General features: G+C 38.0%; 1 protein-coding gene across 1 annotated transcript in view; it reads right to left on the bottom strand.

Moving 5' to 3' along the window:
• Positions 1-7,786: 7,786 nt before the first annotated feature.
• The window catches only part of ADGRG7 (adhesion G protein-coupled receptor G7), a gene marked incomplete at both ends in the record, with an annotated part of 97,322 nt that continues 82,390 nt past the window's right edge, over positions 7,787-22,718 (bottom strand). Inside the window, 1 exon segment of the mRNA XM_079921441.1 lies at positions 7,787-8,047. Coding sequence (XP_079777567.1) covers positions 7,787-8,047 — 261 coding nt within the window.

A 22,718-nucleotide genomic window follows, 5' to 3' on the forward strand; every position in this document is an offset into this window, starting at 1 on the left:
CCCTATATGACACAGCAGTCCTACTTTTAGGGTACCAGTGAAATCCTTGCATGTGAGAACACAGATACCCATCAATGTGTTATTTTCAAGTAAAAGACTATAGAGCAGTTAAAAGAAATGTGCACACATGCACACACACAGTTCAATCTCAAAAACATTTTATCAAGTGATAAAAGCAAGTTTCAGAAAGTTATGTTACAATGCAGAAAAATGTTAACGTAGTAGCCTGAGAACACTGTTCTTAGAAAGACCTGCTTGCAAGGTGGGAATTTGGAGCATTCCCACTATTCTTTGGCAAGAATGGTGCATTGTGCCTAAACTGTACGAACAACGTGGTTTATGCTGGACACCTGCTTGCTTTCTGGGAGTCTGGAATTTTCGTACATGCCAGGCAGAGCGCACCTCTGTGACGTGTCCTGAGTAAAACCTGGGCACTGAGTCGCCAATGATTTTCCCTGGTATACAGCATCTCATTGCTGGAGGAATTAAGCACATCCTGCGTGACCACACTGAAAGAGAACTTTCGGAAGCTCGTGCCTGGTTTCCTCTAGACTTCAACCCATGCAAATTCTTCCTTTGCTAATTTTGCTTCACATTGTTTTCCTGCTATATATCATAGCCATGAATATGACTTCATGCTGAACTTTATGAGTGCTCGTAGTGAATCATTGAACCTGGGGGTGTTCCTGGGGACCACCAAATCTGTTCCCTATACCAGTTATGTAAAAAAGAGAAAAAAAAGCACACACACAAGACTATGAATTTCTTTGGGTATACAATTTTTTGTATATCTATTTCTTAAAATTTGGAAGGATACACAGCAAACTTATTACAGTGGTTAACTCTGGCGAGAAGGGGAAGGAAAAGGAGATGAAGGGGCTGGGACTTTGACTCTATCTGGCATGCTCTAATTTATTTCCTTTTTTTTAAGGAATATATTCATGTAATATGTAGGTGAAAAAAATACTTAAAGTTGATTTAAAAGTAATTTCAGCCTGCATTTAGAGTCACAAAATCTTAGAGCTCGTACAGAATTTAGAATTTACCTAGTCCTGCCCATTACAAAGGTAGAGCCTACGCTTATGCCCAGAGAGGCAAATGTCTTGCTTCAAGTCACATAACTTGTAGCTGGGACCACAACTCCCAGTCCAGAATGCTGCCCTAGTCTGCTATTACTTGGTAAGTACTATGGCAGAATAATCAATCTTCTTTTTTTGTTATTGCAAAGGTCCAGAAGGTCTCAATTGTTATATCATGATTTCATAATACCTTATATCAAAGTTCAGCAAATTATCAGTGTCATACTTCCACGTGTAACAAAACTCTACTGGAAGAAGATAAGAATTGGACTATAGTTCCCTGGAAAATATAACTTTTAAGAGATAACAGCATTAGATCATACCACTCTGCTTTGCATTTATTTTTTTGTTCCTCTTCTTTGTTAAAATAGAGGGCTAACAACATATCAAGCAACGGGATTTTTCAGAAACATGGTCAGTAGCTTGAAAAAAGGAGTTATGACCTATTTCTACTTTTTGAAACAATTCAAAAATCAGGACTTTAAATACTAACTCCCCTATATTGCTATTGAGAGTATAAAATGGCAAAACTACTTTGGAAAACTGTTTGGCAGTTTCCTATATAGTTAAATATACACTTACTCTATGACTCAGCAATTACACTCTACTAGACATTTCAAGAGAAAACATATCCACACAAAGACTTGTAGAAGAACGGTTACATCAGGTTTTTTTTGCAGTATGCGGGGTTCTCACGGCTGTGGCCTCTCCCGTTGCGGAGCACAGGCCCCAGACGCGCAGGCCCAGTGGCCACAGGCCCATGGGCCCAGCCGCTCCACGGCATGAGGGATTCTCCCGGACCTGAGCACGAACCCGCATCCCCTGCATCGGCAGGCGGACTCTCAACCACTGCGCCACCAGGGAAGCCCCGGTTATATCAGTTTTATTCATGGTTTTCAAAACCTGGAAATGACCAAATGTCCCTCAACTAGTGAATACATAAACAAAACATGATCTATCCAAACAACTGAATTCTACTCAGCAATGAAAAGCAAACCACTGATACAAACAACATAGACGAATCCCAAAAACACTATGCTGGATGAAAGAAGCCAGACTCGAAAGACGATATGGTCCCATTCACATGGCAATCTAGAACAGGCAAAACTAATACATGGTGGTAGAAAGCAGACCAGTGGTTGCCTGGAGCTGGGACAGGTGAAGGGTTTAACTGGGACAGGGCACATTACAGGGTGAAGGATGTGTTCTTAATCTTGTTTAGGATGTTTTCACAGGTGTACACATTTGTTAAAACTCATCTAATTATACACTTAAAATGGGTGCATTTTGTTGCATATAAATTATATGGCAATGAAGTTAGTTTTAAAAGTAAAAAAAAAGAAGGAAACAAAACAAAATTGACTCCAATAACCAAAATTAAGGAAAATCACTCCAATATTTAAAAAAAAAAAAAGTCTTCAGTGACCCACTTATGAGACTGAAGATTCCTATGCTGCATTGAGTCTCTTTGTATATACATAGCATTGTATAACTTTGAGGTAACATTGAGCATTACACATGACTGTTTACACTGAGCGGACTAGCAGGTATGGTTGTGAACATAAGCGTTTCCAAATGTGATTGCTTTTTTGTTCATTCAAAATAGTTTGCTCTCTCATTTGGTAATATAGTCAGGTGGACATTTTCACAAAAATTTATCAATACCAATTTCAAGTAGTGTTGGAAGAATTGTGTTTTTCCCAAGAAGTGTGTGTTTGTTGTTTAATTGTTAAGAGGTATGTGACTTGTGTGATCATATTTCCCTATTTATGTCGGGTGTTAGGAAGCTTATGATCAAATCTGTGGCCCACTCCTAGCAAAAATGCAAGCTATGACATGTTCCTTGGGTACTAATAACATACCTCTCTTCTTACTTTCTGCTCCTATGATTATTTTCTCTTCCTCCTGATTTCCTTACTTAGTTTTTCAGCAACTTTTACATTTTTTTCAAATACACATTTTAATAGGTTACCTATATGTAAATGAAGTAATACAGATGATGCATATGTAACATTTGAATCTCTCTGAGGTTTTTGTGTGTGTTAACAAATAATTGCTAATCTTCTCCAAGATTTACTGTTTTATTTTTAAGAAAAGGTGGATGGACACAAAGAGACAGAAAGCATGTTTAAGAGGAAAAAATAACTCTGTCATGGAACCCCACCCAACTGCTGTACGATATAATATAGGGTGAGAGATGGCAAGTGTCTGTCATATGTGATTCCGTTGGCCTCGGTTGGCATATTTATGCCCCTGTTCTTCATTTTAGAAGATTTTACATAATCCCTAAGATATTCCTTAACACAAAACAAAAAATACTCTGCCTGTATGAAGACATTTAAACTCAAGAAATGCTAAATGCTCCATAAATCTTTTGGATATTTTGAATCAAATGCAGAGTGAACATTTCATTATATTAAAAAGAAAGGAAAACAGGGACTTCCCTGGTAGCACAGTGGTTAAGAATCTGCCTGCCAATGCAGGGGACACAGGTTTGATCCCTGGTCCAGGAAGATCCCACATGCCACGGAGCAACTAAGCCTGTGCACCACAACTACTAAGCCTGCTCTCTAGAGCCCACGTGCCGCAACTACTGAGCCCATGTGCCACAACTACTGAAGCCCACACACCTAGAGCCAGTGTTCCGCAACAAAAGAAGCCACCGCAATGAGAAGCCCACTCACCGCAACTAGAGAAAGCCGGCGCGCAGCAACAAAGACCCGACACAACCAAAATTAAATAAATAAACAAATAAATAAATATTTTTTAAAAAAGGAAAACAATAAACTGAGGAAAAATATTGTCACTAAATGTAATAGTTAATGGGCTAATAACCATAATAGAAAAGAATTCATACAAATTTATGAGGAAAAAAAACAGTTCAATTGATGGACAATGCATATAAATAATTAAAAAAATAAAATACCAAAGTAAAGTATACAAAAACCTGCTTATGGTAACTCCAAATGTTGGTGACACTATAAATTAATGTAATGTTGTCAAGACAATATAGTAATATATACAAGGAACCTAAACAAATGTTCATACTTTTGACATGCTTAACATCATCCTGAGAATTTATCTGCAGGAAATAATTTAAAAGAAAGGAAAAAAACTATATGTACCAGTTTATTAATCATATGTCACTACAATATTAAAAATTGAAATGATCTAGACATCCAATAACAGAACAACTTAGTAACTTATGATATATTATGCAATCAATTATAATAAGAACTGGGAAATTGTAACTAAAAATCAGAATAAAATTTCATTTACTGTAATTAATTATTTAAATTCTTATGTATTCAAACAAAGAGTATAAGGGAACATGGAAAAACAGACATTATTGATAGGTCAGGGAATTACGGGTTTTTCTTTTTTGAAAAAGATAATTTATAAATATCTTCTAAAATTGCCATAACACGGCTAGTACAATGTTTTAAAAATGTGACCAGGAAGCCTTTTCCTCTCTTAGTAACTGGCCCCTCCCCCTACAGCCCCATGTTTCCCACCCCACCCCCGGGGATGGAACCAATCCTGGTGGCTCTGTCTTGCACCTCATCTAAGGAGCCAGGTACTGAAGATCCCAGGGTAACATTAAAGAGGTTCCACAGGGCTAGAGAGCTCCAGTGGTTGACAGGCTGGTATGATCCAGTCGGCACTTTTAGCCCAGGTTTCCCAAGCATTGGCAAAGAATGCCAAGCTCTTCTGAATGAGGCAATGACAAACTGATAGCAATGAGCTTGAGAATGATCTCCCTTTGTTGGTAACATAAAAAAAGAGGCAACATGAACTTCAAAATGGAAAGGGTAAGAGAAAAAGCAATCCAGACTCTGACAATTAAGCTCTGAACTGTTAAGACCCAGGAAAGGAAACCCAAAGGTTAGGATGGTTGTTCCCTGAAGAAACGACATGTTCTACCACAACCGAAAAGGATATAGGGGTACTGTTATCACACACAATATATCAGAAACAGGAAACGTTGGCCCCATGTAATATCATGAAAACCAGTTCTGCAGTACTCTGAGTCTTCCTTTCCTGAAATTTTCTTTTTAAGTAAAATCACGCTTCAGCTCCTAGAGTCCCTGCCCTTGCTCCTCAACTTCAAAGGCACCAAAAAATTTCTTGCTTTCCTTACCCACCCCATTCAAACCCTGCTCAGACAAGGATCTAACAGGCTTATTCAGAGGCAGGGAACTGATTGATAAGCCTGCAAGCAGTTGTTGTCCCATGAGGCACTTGTATTTTGTCAGGAGATATAGTGGAAACGCCTCCACGTTTTGCTGCCAGCATCCCATCCTTGGTGTAACTGTCCCCTCTCCACTCCAGGATATCCTATCAAACAGGTCATCCCCTATCCCTCCACTTCACAGTGAGTATGTGACTCAGGCTGGATCAATATTCCCTGGACACAGTGCCTGTGCGCACATGACTCATCAAGGTGTACCAGTTCTTTGGTCCTTTCTTCTCGCTGCCCCTGCTTTGCTCTGTATCAGAAGGGACTGAGCCCCACAGGTTCCTGGCTCAACTGGCTTCTGGCTGGCTGCGGCCCATGGGAGACACTGATGGGAAGTTGCAGGGCAGGAGGAAGGGGATGCCAGCGGCCAGTGTCCGACCATGAAAACCCAATATGAGGATGAAGCCAAACACAGAAGGACAAAGAGCCAGGAAACAGGGAGAGAAAAAGAGAACTGACATATTCTTTGAACTCATTTCATTTGAACTCTAGACCTAAAGTTAGTGTTATCATATATTTTGTGTCCCAAACAAGGACACTCGAGAGTAAAAGGGGCTGTTGGTAATACTTGAATCAGGACAACAGGCACAAATTGGGACCGGCTCAGGCAAACCAGAACGTGTTCACCCTACCTAAAACCAACTCATCCCTTGCACTTTACAATGAATTGAACCATTAAACTCTCTTTGACTCTTAACCTAATCTGACTTGGATCTCTATCACTAAACTAAAAGATTCCAGACCAGTGCATGAGGTAAAGGCTTAAATCAAGAGAATTATTTCCAAGAGGTGGGATTTCAGGGTTGGCAGGGGAATAGCAATGTCCACCTGACTTAGCTTCCACAGTATGTATGTGGAGCTTGTACATTTATGGTAGAGCCATTCCAGGAACATTATGTGAAATTTTGGTTGCTATACCCCCCAAAGTGCTGAAAAAAGTACAAAGAAAACTAAAACCACGAAGGGAACACAAATATTTCACCCTCAGGCTAAATGTGTCTCTTTGGTGATTTTTTTTTCACATTTAAAGTGGCCTTTACTTAAGGTTTATTTTAATCTGAATATAAATTCCAGGACATAAAGTAAGTCAACCACATCTTGTAATTGTCCCAAAGTCAAGCCCCTATCTAGGGATGGCACTATAACACCACTAAAAACACTAACCTCTGAGAATTGCTTTACTTCTATATTCTCTTCCTTTTACTTTTTTCCATTATCCTGTAAGGTCTCAATTATACTACAGATGAAATATGCTCTTGGCTCGCCTAGAAATCTAACAGTCATTTACAACCATTTCTATATAAAAAACACATGTTCTTTAGAGCGTGGTAAGAAGAGTATGCCACAGCTCACATGACATTTGTTAGTCCCTTAGTTCAGTGCACTCACAGCAGCTGCCTAGTTTAGGACAAAACAGAACACAGCAATTCAAAGACTATCTCCTAAGTCCAGTGGGAGTGCTCCCCAAATCAGTGGAGGTCATTTTTTATTTAGGAAGCCATTAATAATTTAAGTGTTTGAAACTCCATGAGCGGCTTGATCTTTTAAAAGCCATAAGGGATGATTGTGACTAACTTTTCATTTTTTGAGCCTCACTGTCATTTCATCAATAAAAGGGTAAATATAGCAAGAACCGGAAGGAAATATTCAGAGGCTTTAGCAACGAGCTAATTCTTCTAGTCTCACTTCCCATTTCTCATGGGGTCAATTCCTCTGGTCATAAAATATGCTTTTTTAACAGAAAAAAAAAATACTTTCCAGAGGTTAAATTGGTGCAAAATTCTTAATTGGAAATAAGAGTATAAGCACATACAAATTTAAAATATTCACAGATTAAAAGTATGATACAGGGGCTTCCCTAGTGGCGCAGTCGTTGAGAGTCCGCCTGCCGATGCAGGGGACACGGGTTCGTGCCCCAGTCCGGGAAGATCCCACATGCCGCGCAGCGGCTGGGCCCGTGAGCCATGGATGCTGAGCCTGAGCGTCCGGAGCCTGTCCTCCGCAACGGGAGAGGCCACAACAGTGAGAGGCCCGCATACTGCAAAAAAAAAAAAAAAGTATGATACATACAAGCTACTCCCTTCAGTGTTCACCAAGAGTCATTTTGTTCTGGAGGGTAAATTTTTCTCCTCATGTCCTTTTTAGTAAACAGTAAAAGAATTTTTTAGGTTCTATATTTTTATCAAACTTCGTCACGTAGACTTTATGATGTACGGAGCAATGATTATCTTGAAAGCTGAGTGGCATTCTTCACTTCATTGGAGTAAGAATCTATTGAATAACAGAAAAACTACCAAATTCACTATCCCTGATGATAATAAACAACAGGTTTTACCTGATTCTTAACCTTAAGCAAAATACACTGAGGGAGACTTTGAGAAGACTGGGTAATAAAGGAAGGAAATAGAAAAAGTGAAACACATGAGTTGAATAAAAAGAGGACCACAAAAGGTAACAGTTTTCCTGTCTAGATGCTTGGGTTTTCTTGGTCACTTTCAGACGATGCCATTTCCTTGGTAAGTATAGATGGCTCCAGCAGCCAAAAGTGTTCATTTAGGGCTAGTAATGACCTGAGCATGTTATACATCCTTACATACAGCCTCAGTGGGGTCACTGATGGCAGCACTTTCACCCTCCCAGCAGTTAACGACAATGATTTCAACACTTCGGAAGCTTTACTCTGGAAGATTTTTGTTCTGACAGTGTGGAGGATAAAAATTTGCAATCCCTGGCAGGCAGAATAAAAGTTTAATATTAGATAAGTCTTGAGATACAGAATAAGGGAAGAAATTGTATTTCACCCTGCCACCCAACCTTCTTCATGTACAGGAACCTGAGTTTACCAGTCAGCAGCTGCTGTGTACTTTTTTGTCTAAGAGGGTTAGGGCAATATTCTTCTCATATCTGAAGTGCTATACGTAAGTAGTAGAGTTAAGAGACCTGAATTCAGGTCCCCATTTGCCACATGTTGGCTGTGCAACTGGGAGGCTTTTTTTCCTCCTGACACCAACCAATTCTGACACCAACTGGGTGTCCTACAATTTAATTCAATTCTGACACTAACTACTCAGAGTTCGTGTCAGACCCTACGGGTGAAGGGCTCAGTCCCACAAGACTGCCCTCACTAGTGGTGCCAGTAACAAGTATTAGGAGTATTAGGTCCCCGGGCTATCCACACTTCTGTCCAACGTGCCTATTGCCTCCCCACTTCAGGTTTGATAATTTGCTGAAAAGACTCACAGAACTCACTCAGGAAAGAGTTTTACTTACTATTACTTGTTTATTATAAAGGGTACAACTCAGGAACAGCCAAACAGAAGAGATTACAGTGCAAGAGCATGGAGCTTCCATGCCCTCTCTGAGTGTGTTACCCTCCCAGCACTTTAATCTGTTCACCAACATGCAAGCTCTCCAAACCCCTTCTTTTAGGGGTTTTTATAAAGGTTTCATTACATAGTTGTGACTGATTAAATCATTAGCTGTTGGTAAATGACTCAATATCCAACCCCTCTCCCATTCCTGGAGATTGTGGAGCGGGCTAGAAGTTCCAAGCTTCTAATCAAGCCTTGGTCTTTCTGGTGACCGACCAGCCTCCACACTGAAGCAATCTGGGGGCCTCAGCGACTGGTCAGCTTATTAGCATGCAAAAAACACTCATCACTCCGGGGAGTTCAAGGATTAAAGGAACTGTGTGCCAGGAACTGAGGACAAAGACCAAATATTAATTTTTTAGTATACCACAGTAACTTTGCTCTTTTTCTGATGTCTATGATCTTCGATTTCCTAATGGGGCAGATTGACTATGGGTTACCTAATTCTTCTTACAGTTCCAACATTCTATGATTCTACATTTTTGGAGTTTTGGTAAAATAACTAGAAGTTTGGTATATTTAAGGACAAAAAAAATTTTTAAGCACTTCTACTCATTGCTTTTCTGTATGTTACATATGAAGACCAGATGTGTACAAGTAATTAACCCACAAAAGACTGAACACTATTTTCTATACATTTTTTAAATGTATAGAACCACTTATTGCGGTCCTATTAATGCCAGACACTTGCTTTTCCTTCAATATTCATCATTTAATCCTTCTCATTTAGTCCTAACTTCAACCCTATAATATAAGATTCATTACCCCATGTTACAGATAAGGAAACTATAGCTCAGACAAATTAAGTAAGTTGCCTAAAATTATCCAACCAGTAATCAGAGTCTGGAATTAAAATGTATGTTTGGCTCCAAAACTCCTCTATCCAATACACTACTCTGTCTCTTGCTTGTAACTGTAATAGAAAGATCATGTAAAGTGTATTACAGCATCTAAAAAACCCTGATAATTCCTCATTAATATCCTTTGTGGAAAAACAGATTAAATAATATCTGCTGTTGAGTTGAGAATATTGTGCCAATCTTCATTTCTTGATTTTGACACTGTTATACAAATCTTATTGGGAAAAGCTGGTCAAAGAGTACATGGGAACTCTGTACTATCTTTGCAACTTCTTGTGTAAGACTATTTCAAAATGAAAAAGTTATTTTAAAAAAAATCCATGGATGTCTCCCAGATTGGCATCTATTAGGCTCCAAGCCTTAAAAGGATTATTTCTAGAATCATATCCTATGAATACCGTTACAGACTTCTGGTTCTACGGTTCGATAACTCTGCGAGTTTGACTAATAAAATCAATACATATTGGCAAGGGATAGACTAGTTCTTTGGCCAAAAGCAGGAAGATTAACTTCATTGGGGTATCTACTCCCCTGAAGAAGGCCTTGACGACATAAGGAAGTTTTCAATGGGACATGGGTTTCAGGAGGACAAAAGTGGCTACTGGCCATCCTGATTGTTCAAGGGAGAGAAATTTGTTTTGGAGACATGAAAAATCTGGTCCCTAGAGAAGCATTCTCTTTGTGGAGTACACTAATTCACCTGGATTTTCCAAACTTTAAACTCTAAGGTAAAGATAAGACTGTATAGAATTTCTGGTTGTACAATAATTAGGAAAAATCCTAGACCACGGAGAATCCATAAAGCTACCATCCTGAGGGACTCTGTCTGAATGGACTCCCAATATTTCCATGCTCCCTAAAATCCCAAAGATGTTATCTGAAAAGACAAAACCTATGGGTCAAACTAATTCTCACTAGCACAAAGATCAAACTATACCTTTTAAGTAGTATCTGTAGCACTTATTAATGTTTATTAGAATTATAGATTATTCTAAAACTCGAAGGAGCCTTCCAGGTGAACTAAGCTAGTTGTTCCTATTCTTTAGTATACATAACAATCACCTGAAGATTCCTAGCTCTTAGCCCACAGGCTCTGACTGAGTTGGTAAGGGGTGAGGCCCAGGAATCAGCATTTTAACACATTATGTAAATTCTGATGTAGGCAATATTCAAGCTCACTTTGTAAAGCACTGTGTTAATGTTAACAGCCCCCCTTCATTTTATATTTTACATGCCTCACTCAGAAAGGATGTGTGACTTTCCTAAAATCATATGAATAATTAATTGTAGAGCTGGAAGACAGCTTAAATCTCCTGCCTTTTAGTCCAGCACTCTTGCCACATGGCCACCTTCAATTTTGCCACAAAGTATTAACATTTTGTAACAAGCCTCTATTTTGTAATATGCCTCTCCTGTGCATGCAGGAGAGAATATCCTTGCCTAGACCTTCTTTTAGATACTTTTCTAAATTACTGGTCATTCTAGGTGACAAATCCATGACTCAGCTGGCAATCCCAGACTAAGCTTACACTACTTATTGCCCTTCTGGGGAGTTTCCATTGGGTGTTGCAAACAGTAAAGGTCTGCCTTATATCCATTCAAATTTGGTGGCAGGCAGACATCTATTGTTTAATGGAGTTATTCTCAAAAAGCACTGGAGAGGGCTGCCTGAGTTAGAGGGTGAGATCCTACACACATTAAACCTGGTGGTAGCAATTCAGATAGTCAAGCAGCTCCCCACACTGCACTCTACAGGCTCTCCATCATTGTGGTCAAGCCAAAATGACTTAATGCCCTCCCCAATGATTTCCGTTTTGTATCAGACTTCCCTCCTCAATGATACTTGACCAGAGCCAGAAACAACCAACACTGAGACAATCATCAAATGTTATGGTTTTTTCACAAAATATTAGAGAAGTATAGCCCATCCCAGTATCAAACTAGATGTTATCTACTGTGAAAGATACACACAAGTATGTTTCTTACACTAGAGAACTGATAATCTAGTTGAGGAGATGAGACTTGTACCCATAAAAAGTTAATTTTTGAGTACAAGGAAAAAAGGGACAGATGAACTTACAAAACTACAATAATGCTATTGTATTTGATAACAAATTTATTTATTTAATTCATAGTTGAATTAATAAATCTAGAATTAAAACCCATCATTTTAGGGACTTCCCTGGCAGTCCAGTGGTTAAGGCTGTGGTTCCAGTGCAGGGGGTGAGGGTTCGATCCCTGGTCTGGGAACAAGATCTCACATTCCACATAGTAAGCCCAATAAGTAAATAAATAAATACCTTCATTTTAAGGGATTAAAGGCTATAAGTGAATAATCTATGTGGATTGTACCAATGTCACTTTCCTGGGTTTTATTTATTTATTTTTGTAGGAAAATGTCTTTCTTTTATTTTTATTTATTTACTTTTTTGCTGTTATAATTTTTTAATAGATCTATTATAGTTATATAAGGTGTTATCACTGGAAGAGCTGGGTGAAGTCTACATAGGAACTCTCTGTACTTTTTTGTTTTCTTTTTTGCGGTACGCGGGCCCTCTCACTGTTGTGGCCTCTCCCGTTGCGGAGCAACAGGCTCCGGACGCACAGGCTCAGCGGCCATGGCTCACGGGCCCAGCCGCTCCGCGGCATGTGGGATCTTCCCGGACCGGGGCACGAACCCACGTCCCCTGCATCGGCAGGCGGACTCTCAACCAGTGCGCCACCAGGGAAGCCCTCTGTACTATTTTTATAACTTCTTATGAGTTCAAAATTATTTCAAAAAATATTCTTATGGGTGATATAAGAGTGGGAAGAACCAAAAAAAAAAATTCTGACCTTTCTCAGCCTTTTATCCACAACATAAAATCTCATTAAGTTTATAGAATTTCAATGAAAAAAAGATTATTGCCGAGAATTAAATGCCAAGCTAATCTAAGGTTCATGTGCCATGTTACCTAAAGAAAAATTATCAGCTAGGAAAGTCCTCATTAATATTTACTAACTATCTTTTAAACAATTACTCCAAAATATGCTATTATTAATGAGAAATTCATTAAAATGAAGAAGTCAAAATAACATAACAATCTAATAAAGAAGACTGGCAAAAGGCATTGAAACTATTTAAGTATAAGAAAATGCAGTTAGTACAATTATCAAACAAAATCCAACTATTATAAATATTTCTTGAAAGAAAATGTAGACAGTATAATTTAACAACAATAATTGTATGATAAATTTTACCAATAAAACCAGGAGACAAGAAGCAGCTAAACTGTGTTCATTTTACTATCTTTAAAAGGGAAGAATCCTATATATAAAATAGATAACTAATAAGGACCTACTGTATAGCACAGGGAACTCTACTCAATATTCTGTAATAACCTATATGTAAAGAATCTAAAAAAGAATGAATATATGTATATGTATAAATGATTCACTTTGCTGTACACCTGAAACGAACACAATGTTGTAAATCAACTATACTCCAACTTAAAAAAAAAGGGGAGGAATCAATACATATTGTTTTACTTTGGAAGTTGAAAATTGTATCTTATAAATTATATTAATGTTTAATAAACAAAAATAATAATGGGATGAAAATGTGCTAATTGGAGAAGGTTAAATAAAAGAAAATATAATTTATATGGCACAACATATAAAAAAAGGAAGAAATCATGGATACATGTAAAAAAAGAAAATAAGATAGCAGAATAAGATCAAACATACCAGTTTTGATAACCAATATTTAGCTATATAGATAAAAGTTTAACTTTTTAAATAAAATAGAAAAACAATGAGAAAATGATTTTAAAAACACAATCTGGGGACTCCCCTGGTTGCTAAGTGGTTAAGAATCCACCTGCCAATGCAGGGGACACAGGTTCGAGCCTGGTCCAGGAAGATCCCACGTGCCATGAAGCAACTAAACCCATGCACCACAACTACTGAGCCTGAGCTCTAGAGCCCAGGAGCCACAACTACTGAGCCCATGTGCCACAGCTACTGAAGCTTGTGCACCTAGAGCCCGTGCTCTGCAACAAGAGAAGCCACCACAATGAGAAGCCCACACACCACATGAAGAGTAGCCCCCACTCACCACAACTAGAGAAAGCCCGTGCGCAGCAACAAAGGCCCAATGCAGAGATAAATAAATAAATAAAATCTATAAAAAAAATATAATCTAAATATATGGGATCTAAAAAAAGGTAAGTCAAAAACAAAGTGACATAGAAAGGTTAATGACAAAAGAACTAACATAGATTAGATAACATCGCATAAAAACAAATTAGAAGTTGCTACATTAATATATGGAAAATTAGATTTCAAGATAAAATAGGACTGAGAGTGACCTGTTATATTGATGAAAGTTATCAAGCACCAGAAATATACAACATCCATGAATTTTTAGAAACATGATAATACAGCATTAATTTGTATAAAGACAAACAGTTAAACAGAAGAAAAACTGGTAGAAAAGTGTAAAAGGGAATTTTACATGCCTTTCTCTGGCTTTGATAAACAAGTTAAAGGTAAATAAGATTTTACAAAAGATAACTTGAAAACTATATCCCCTTGAAAAAGTACATATGTGACATATAAAAATATTGTCAGAAGATAATCTCAGTAAATATTAAATTGGAAATTTTTTTATACTAATAACAATCTATGTAGGATTTTAGGAATTATCCCCTTGCTTTCAGGGTTAGAGGTCTGGAGCTTAAGAAGCAAGCTCTCACTAAGGAGTGTCTTTCCTTGCCTCATGTAGGTGGTCCAGTGATCACATTTGTTCACACAAATGATCCTGGTGCAGGGTGGGTAGTTTAGAAGAAAGGTACTTTCCACTGTCGTTAGGAATGTAAATTGGTGCAGACACTGTGGAACACGGTATGGAGCTTCCTCAAAAAAATTAAATATACAACTACCATATGATCTAGCAATTCCACTTGTGGGCATACAACCAAAGAAAAGAAAAACATTAATTCAAAAAGATACGTGCACCCCAATGTTCATAACAATATTATTTACAATAGCCAAGATATGGAAGCAACCTAAGTGTCCATCAACAGATGAATGGATGAAAAATCAAAGTATATCTCCCATAACTTTAAAAGAAAAAAAAATGAAGATGTGGTATGTATGTACAATGGAATACTACTCAGCCATGAGAAGAATGAAATTTTGCCATTTGCAACAACATGGATAGACTTGGAGGGTATTATGCTTAGTGAAATAAGTCAGACTGAGAAAGACAAACACTGTATGATATCACTTATGTGTGGAATCTAAAAAATAAAACAAACTAGTTCATGTAACAAAAAAGAAACAGACTCACAGATACAGAGAACAAACTAGTGGTTACCAGTGAGGAGAGGGAAGAAGTGAGGGGCAAAATAAAGGTAGGGGATTAAAAGGTACAAGCTACTATGTATAAAATAAATAAGCTACAAGGATATATTTTACAATACAGGGAATATTTTATAAGAACTATAATCTTTAAAAATTGTGAATCACTATATCATATACCTGAAACTTACACAATACCGTAAATCAACTATACCTGAATTTAAAAAAAAATAAATTAAAAAAGAAGGGTACTTTCATTATATTGAAGTATAATTCACTCTGCCAACTCAGAAAAAATGGAACTCTATATATAGAGGGAAAAGTCCTTGCAATATTTTTCATCAGAGTAAAAGGCAATGTTCACTATGGGAAGAGGGATAGAATAAGAAGTACAGAGAGAAATTCCTGATTTCAAGGTTAAGTCTTTCAATAATGCCTCCTTGTTTTATCTTAAAATTTTGACATCCCCCATGTATGATACACAAATACAAAATAATAAAAAAAACTCTTGTGAGGTCAAACAGAATTTTTATTTTCATCTACCATTTTGGTTCATCTATATGATTATTTTTGCCATGATGAAAATCAGAAGGTGGCCATAATCCTTAGCCTAAATATTGAGCTTCTCTCACAGTAGATACTCCCAAGATGTTAACAGAATGGTTTCCAAAGAAAAAAAGAATATAAATCTTCAATTCAGATTTTTTCAAACAAAGTATTAATGGAATTTTTTTTAAGATTTATTATTAAATATATTCTTGAGATAAGTCTCAAGGAATAAAAGTATCTTCAGTCCTATGTATGACTTATGTCACAAAAACAACTTTATATGGTTCTGCTCCTATCAAATCAACCCTCTTGCATATTAAAACTATAAACTCTGGACAAAATATTTTTTAAAACCTATATGAAGACATTGGAAGGCAAGCAAAAGTAGTCAGAAACTGGAAGAGGAATCTACACTTAGGAGAAAGGGAGTTCCACTGGGTAGGTTTCCATATTTTGTTTTGTGCTTAATATCTTTTAGCCTGAAGTCACACCATAATCAGCCCATGCAGGATGAGTAAACCTGGAGTTGAAACAGGCAGTTTTAGTAGGTTGAAAAAACAGAAGACAGGGTTTAGGGCAACCACAGCAGCTGGAAAGTAAGTAACAGTATGGATATAAATATCCAGGAGAAGACAGAGAGGAGGAGCTCCAGAGTCTGTTTATAAACTCTGCCCAAATGGCTGAGTAACCTCTGAATTACAAATGGTTGGGATGGACTCCGAGAAGCACAGGTAAGGCTAAAAACACTAAACAGAGATTTCAGCTGCCCACCCTAGGGAGAGATAGTTTTCAATTTTAGTCCAGCTAAGTTAATCGTATGGTAACTCCACTCTTGGTAGGAATATAGCAGAATGCAGAGTTGCGACGGTGTAGGATCTATAATGCTCTGGAAATAATTGAAATTACCAAACATATGAAAAAACAGAAAAACATGGCCCATACTATAGAAAAAAAGCAATGAATGGGGAATGTCCAAAATGACCCAGATGTTAAATTTAGCAAACAAGAAATTTAAAGTACTATTACAACATGCTTACAGATGTATTCATAGAGTACAAAAGAAAATGTACTCATAATGAGCCAAAAATAAGGAAATGTAAGCAAAATGTACTACAATAAAATATAACAAAACAAAAATTTGTAAACTATAAAGGTACAATATCTGAAATAAAAATCACTGGATAGGCTCAATAGCAAACTGAAGATGCCTAAAGAAAAAAATCAGTGTCCTTGGAGACAGATCACCAGGATGATCCAGTCTGATGAATAGCAAGGAGAAAGAATGAGAAAGAATGAACAGAGCTCAGGAACCTGAAGAACAATATTAAATTAACTAACATGTACTTACAGTCCCAGAAAGAGAGAAGAGAGAGAATGGGACACAAAAACTATTTGAAAAATAATGGCTGCAAATTTCTCAAATTTGATGAAAGACATAAATTAATAGATTCAAGAAGCTCAGCAATCCCAAGCAGAATAAATGCAAAAAATAAAATAAAATAATATCTGGGCACATTATAGTCAAAATGATAAAAGTCAAAAATAAAGGGAAAACCCTGAAAATAACCAGAGGAAAGTAACACATTATATAACAGGAGGAAAAATAATGCAAAACATTGAAGCTGTCTCATTAGAAACTGGAGCCAGTTTGTGAAATTACTTCTTCATAGTGCTAAAAGGAAAAAAAAACTCTGTCAAGTCATAATTCTATATCCAGTGAAAATGTCTCTCAACAATGAAAGCTAAATAAAGACATTTTTAGGTAAAAGAAAACTGAAAGAATTTTTCACCAGAAGATATATACTAAGAAATTCTAAAGGAAAGTTTTCAGCCTGAAGGGAAACAAAATCACATGGAAATTCAGATCTTCAAGAAGGGATTAAGAACAAGCAAAACCAATAACACTCCATTGTGGGGTTTATAATGTATGCACATGTAGTACATCAGACAACTATAACATAAAGGAAGGAAGAATAACACGTAAGCTTATACTGTTACAAGAGTCTTAAATTTTAGTGGAAGTGGTAAAATATTAACTCCGTTGAGTATGGAAAGTTAAGGATGTATAATGTATCCCTAAATCAACAAAATATATGCTGGGATATTGCTTAATAACCAACATATAATTATGGAATCCTAGTACTACTAAATTTACCCAAAAGTAGGCAGGAAAAGAGGAACAAAGGAATAAAAAATAGAGTGGCAACAGAAAGCAAATAGTAAAATGTTAGACATAAATTCACGCACATTAATAATTACATTAGCTCAAACAGACTAAACACTCAAAAGACAGAGATTGCCAGAATTGATAAAAGACCCATCTACTTGCTGTCTGTAAGATACATACTTTAAATATAAAGGCACAGATAGGTTGAAAGTGAATGGATGAAACAGTATGTATCCTGTAATCAATATGCGTAAGAAGGCCATATATCAGATAAAGTAGACTTCATGACAAAGAGCATTATCAGAGTTAAGGAGGGACATTTCCAAATGATAAAGGGTCAGTTCATTCAAAGTCATAATAATCATAGGGCTTACCTGGTGGCGCAGTGGTTGAGAATCTGCCTGCTAATGCAGGGGACACGGGTTCGAGCCCTAGTCTGGGAGGATCCCACATGCCATGGAGCAACTAGGCCCATGAGCCACAACTACTGAGCCTGCACGTCTGAAGCCTGTGCTCCGCAAAAAAAGAGGCCACGATAGTGAGAGGCCTGCGCACTATGATGAAGAGTGGCCCCCGCTTGCCACAACTAGAGAAAGCCCTTGCACAGAAACGAAGACCCAACACAGCAAAAATAAATAAATTAATTAATAAACTCCTACCCCCAACATCTTAAAAAAAATAATAATCATAAATGTCTATGCATCTAATAGCAGAACCTCAACACATGTGATGCAAAAGTTGACAGAATTAAGGAGAGAATAAACAAATTCACAATCACAGTTGGAGATTTTAGCATTCCTTTTTCAGCAGTTGAGAGAACCAAAAATGTTGGTAAGAAAATCTGTACAGTACTAACAATCATCTATTGACATTTTTAGTACACTATACCCGACAACTACAGAATACCATTCTTTTCCAAGTTAAATGTTTTGTTCACCAAGATAGACCAAATGCTTATTAGTCCATAAAATCAGTCTCATTAAATTTAAAAGAATTAAAAGAAAAAAATTCAGAAACAACTTACCAAGACTGAATCAAGATGTAATAGAAAATCTAAATGGAGCAATAATGAACAAGGAAATTGAATCAGTAATTTAAAATCTCACAACACATAAAAGCCCAGGACAAGATGGCTTCACAGGTGAGCTATACCAAACATTTAAAGAATGAATACCAAACCTTCTCAAACTCTCCCAAAAAAAGTGAAGATGAAGGAACACTTACAAACTCTTTACAGGGCCAGCATCACCCTAATACTGAAGCCAGATAAGGACACTACAAGAAAAGAAAATTACAAGCCATATTCCTGATGACCATAGATGCAAAATCCTCAACAAAATATTAGCAAACTGAATTCAAAAATACATTAAAAGGATCATACACCATGATCAAATGGGACTCAACCCTGGAAGCAAGAATGGTTCAACACATGCAAATCAATAAATGTGATATACCACATGAACAGAATGAAGGACAAAAATCGGGAATATTTCAATAGATGCAGAAAAAGTATTTAACAAAATTCAACATGCTTTCATGAGAAAAACTCTCAACAAATAAGGTATAGAAGGATTGTTCATCAACATAATAAAGGCCACATCTGACAAGCCCACAGCTAACATCACACTCAATGGTGAAAATTAAAAGCCTTTCCTCTAAGACAGGAATAAGACAAGGATGCCCACTCTTGCCACATCCATTCAACATACTACTGGAAGTCCTAGTCAGAACAATAGCCAGGAAAAAGAAATAACAGGCATCCAAGTTGGAAAGCAAAAAATAATACTGTCTCTGCTGGCAGACGAAATTATCTTAAATATAGAAAACCCAAAAGACTCCACCAGAAAACCAGAACTAATAAATAAATTTAGTAAAGTTGCAGGATAAAAAAATAACATACAGAAATCAGTTGCAGGAGACCTTCAAGATGGCGGAGGAGTAAGACATGGAGATCACCTTCCTCCCCACAAATACATCTACACGTGGAACAACTACTACAGAACACCTACTGAATGCTGGCAGAAGACCTCAGACTTCCCCCAAAAGCAAGAAACTCTCCACATACCTGGGTAGGGCAAAAGAAAAAAGCAAAAAACGAGACAAAAGAATAGGGATGGGACCTGCACCTCTGGGAGAGAGCTGTGAAGGAGGAAAAGTTTCCACACACCAGGAAGCCCCTTCGCGGGCAGAGACAGTGGGTGGGAGTGGGGGAAGCTTCAGAGCCACGGAGGAGAGCACAGCAACAGGGGTGCAGAGGGCAAAGTGGATGGATTCCCACACAGAAGATTGATGCTGACCAGCACTCACCAGCCTGAGAGGCTTGTCTGATCACACACTGGGGCGGGTAGGGGCTGGGAGCTGAGGCTCGGGCTTCAGAGGTCAGATCCCAGGGAGAGGACTGGGGTTGGCTGCATGAACACAGCCTGAAGGGGGCTAGTGAGCCACAGCTAGCCGGGAGGGAGTCTGGGAAAAAGTCTGAAACTCCCTTAGAGGAGAGAGACCATTGTTTTAGGGGGCGCAAGGACAGGGAATTCAGAGCACTGCTTAAATGAGCTCCAGAGACGGGCGCGAGCCCCAGCTAACAGCACGGACCCCAGAGACGGGCATGAAACCCTAAGGCTCCTGCTGCAACCACCAAGAAGCCTGTGTGTAAGCACAGGTCACTATCCACACCTGCCCTCCCAGGAGCCTGTGCAGCCCACAATTGCCAGGGTCCCGTGATCCAGGGACAACTTCCCGGGGAGAACACATGGTGCGCCTCAGGCTGTTGCAATGTCATGCCGGCCTCTGCCGCCACAAGCTTGCCCCACATTCCACACCCCTCCCTACCCCCAGCCTGAATGAGCCAGAGCCACCTAATCAGCTGCTACTTTAACCCCATCCTGTCTCAGCAAAGAACAGACACCCTCAGGTGAACTACACGCACAGGCAAGGCCAAATACAAAGCTGAACCCCAGGAGCTGTGCGAACAAAGAAGAGAAAGGGAAATCTCTCCATGCAGTCTCAGGAGCTGCGGATTAAATCTCCACAATCAACCTGATGTACCCTGCATCTCTGGAATACCTGAATAGACACTGAATCACCCCAAAATTGAGGCAGTGGACCTTGGGGGCAACTGTAGACTTGGGATTTGCTGTCTGCATATAATTTGTTTCTGGTTTTAAGTTTATGTTAGTTAAGTATTTAGAGTTTATTATCATTGGTAGATTTGTTTATTGATTTCGTTGCTCTCTTCCTTTTTTTCCTTTTATATATAGATTTTATTCCTTTTTCTCTTTTTGTGAATGTGTATGCTTCTTTGTGTGAGTTTGTCTGTATAGTTTTACTTTTACCATTTGTCCTAGCGTTCTATCTGTCCAGGTTTTTTGTTTGTTTCTTTGTTTTTAGTATAGTTTTTAGTGCTTGTTATCATTGGTGAATTTGTTTCATGGTTTGGTTGCTCTCTTCTTTCTTTCTTTTTTATTACTTTTTGATTTATTTTTCATAATTTTTTATTTTAAAAACTTTTATTATATTTATTTTTCATTTCTTTCCTTCTTTTCTCCCTTTTCTTCTGAGCCATGTGACTGGTAGAGTCTGGGTGCTCTAGCCAGGTGTCAGGCCTGTACCTCTGAGGTGGGAAAGCCAAGTTCAGAACATTGGTCTATAAGAGACCTCCCAGCTCCAGGTAATATCAAATGGTGAAAGCTCTCCCAGACATCTCCATCTCAACGTTAAGACTCAGCTCCACTCAATGACCAGCAAGATACAGTGCTGGAAACCCTATGACAAACAAATAGCAGGACACAAACACAAACCCACCCATTAACAGAGAAGCTGCCTAAAATCATAATAAGGTCACAGACACCCCAAAACACAACACTGGACATGGTCCTGCCCACGAGAAAGACAAGTTCCAGCCTCATACACCAGAACACAGGCACCAGTCCCCTCGACCAGGAAGCCTACACAACCGACTGAACCAAACTTCGCCACTGGGGGCAGACACCAAAAACAACGGGAACTATGAACGTGCAGCCTGCAAAAAGGAGACCCCATAGTAAGTTAAGCAAAATGAGAAGACAGAGAAACACCCAGCAAATAAAGGAGCAAGGTAAAAATCCACCAGACCAAACAAATGAAGAGGAAATAGGCAGTCTACCTGAAAAAGTATCAGAGTAATGATAGTAAAGATGATCCAAAATCTTGGAAATAGAATGGAGAAAATACAAGAAACGTTTAACAAGGACCTAGAAGAACTAAAGAGCAAACAAACAATGCTGAACAACACAATAAATGAAATTAAAAATTCTCTAGAAGGAATCAATAGCAGATTAACTGAGGCAGAAGAACGGATAAGTGACCTGGAAGATAAAACAGTGGAAATAACTACTGCACAGCAGAATAAAGACAAAAGAATGAAAAGAATAGAGGACAGTCTCAGAGACCTCTGGGACAATATTAAATGCACCAACATTCGAATTACAGGGGTCCTAGAAGAAGAAGATAAAAAGAGAGGGACTGATAAAATATTTGAAGAGATTATAGTTGAAAAATTCCCTAATATGGGAAAGGAAATAGTCAATCAAGTCCAGGAAGCACATAGAGTCCCATACAGGATAAATCCAAGGAGAAACATGTCAAGACACATATTAATCAAACTATCAAAAATTAAAGACAAAGTAAAATGTTAAAGGCAGCAAGGGGAAAACAACAAATAACATATAAGGGAATCCCCATAAGGTTAACAGCTTATCTTTCAGCAGAAACTCTGCAAGCTAGAAGGGAGTGGCAGGACATATTTAAAGTGATGAAAGGGAAAAACCTACAATCAAGATTACTCTACCCAGCAAGGATCTCATTCAGATAAGATGGAGAAATTAAAACCTTTACAGATGAGCAAAAGCTAAGAGAATTCAGCATCACCAAACCAGCTTTACAAGGAATGCTAAAAGGAACTTCTCTAGGTAGGAAACACAAGAGAAGGAAAAGCCCTACAATAAAAAGCCCAAAACAATTAAGAAAATGGTAAGAGGAACATACATATCGATAACTACCTTAAATGTAAATGGATTAAATGCTCCAAACAAAAGAAAAAGACTGGCTAAATGGATATAAACAGAAGACCAA

This window comes from Stenella coeruleoalba (assembly GCF_951394435.1).
Source record: "Stenella coeruleoalba genome assembly, chromosome: 5".
In the NCBI taxonomy this organism is placed as follows: domain Eukaryota; kingdom Metazoa; phylum Chordata; class Mammalia; order Artiodactyla; family Delphinidae; genus Stenella; species Stenella coeruleoalba.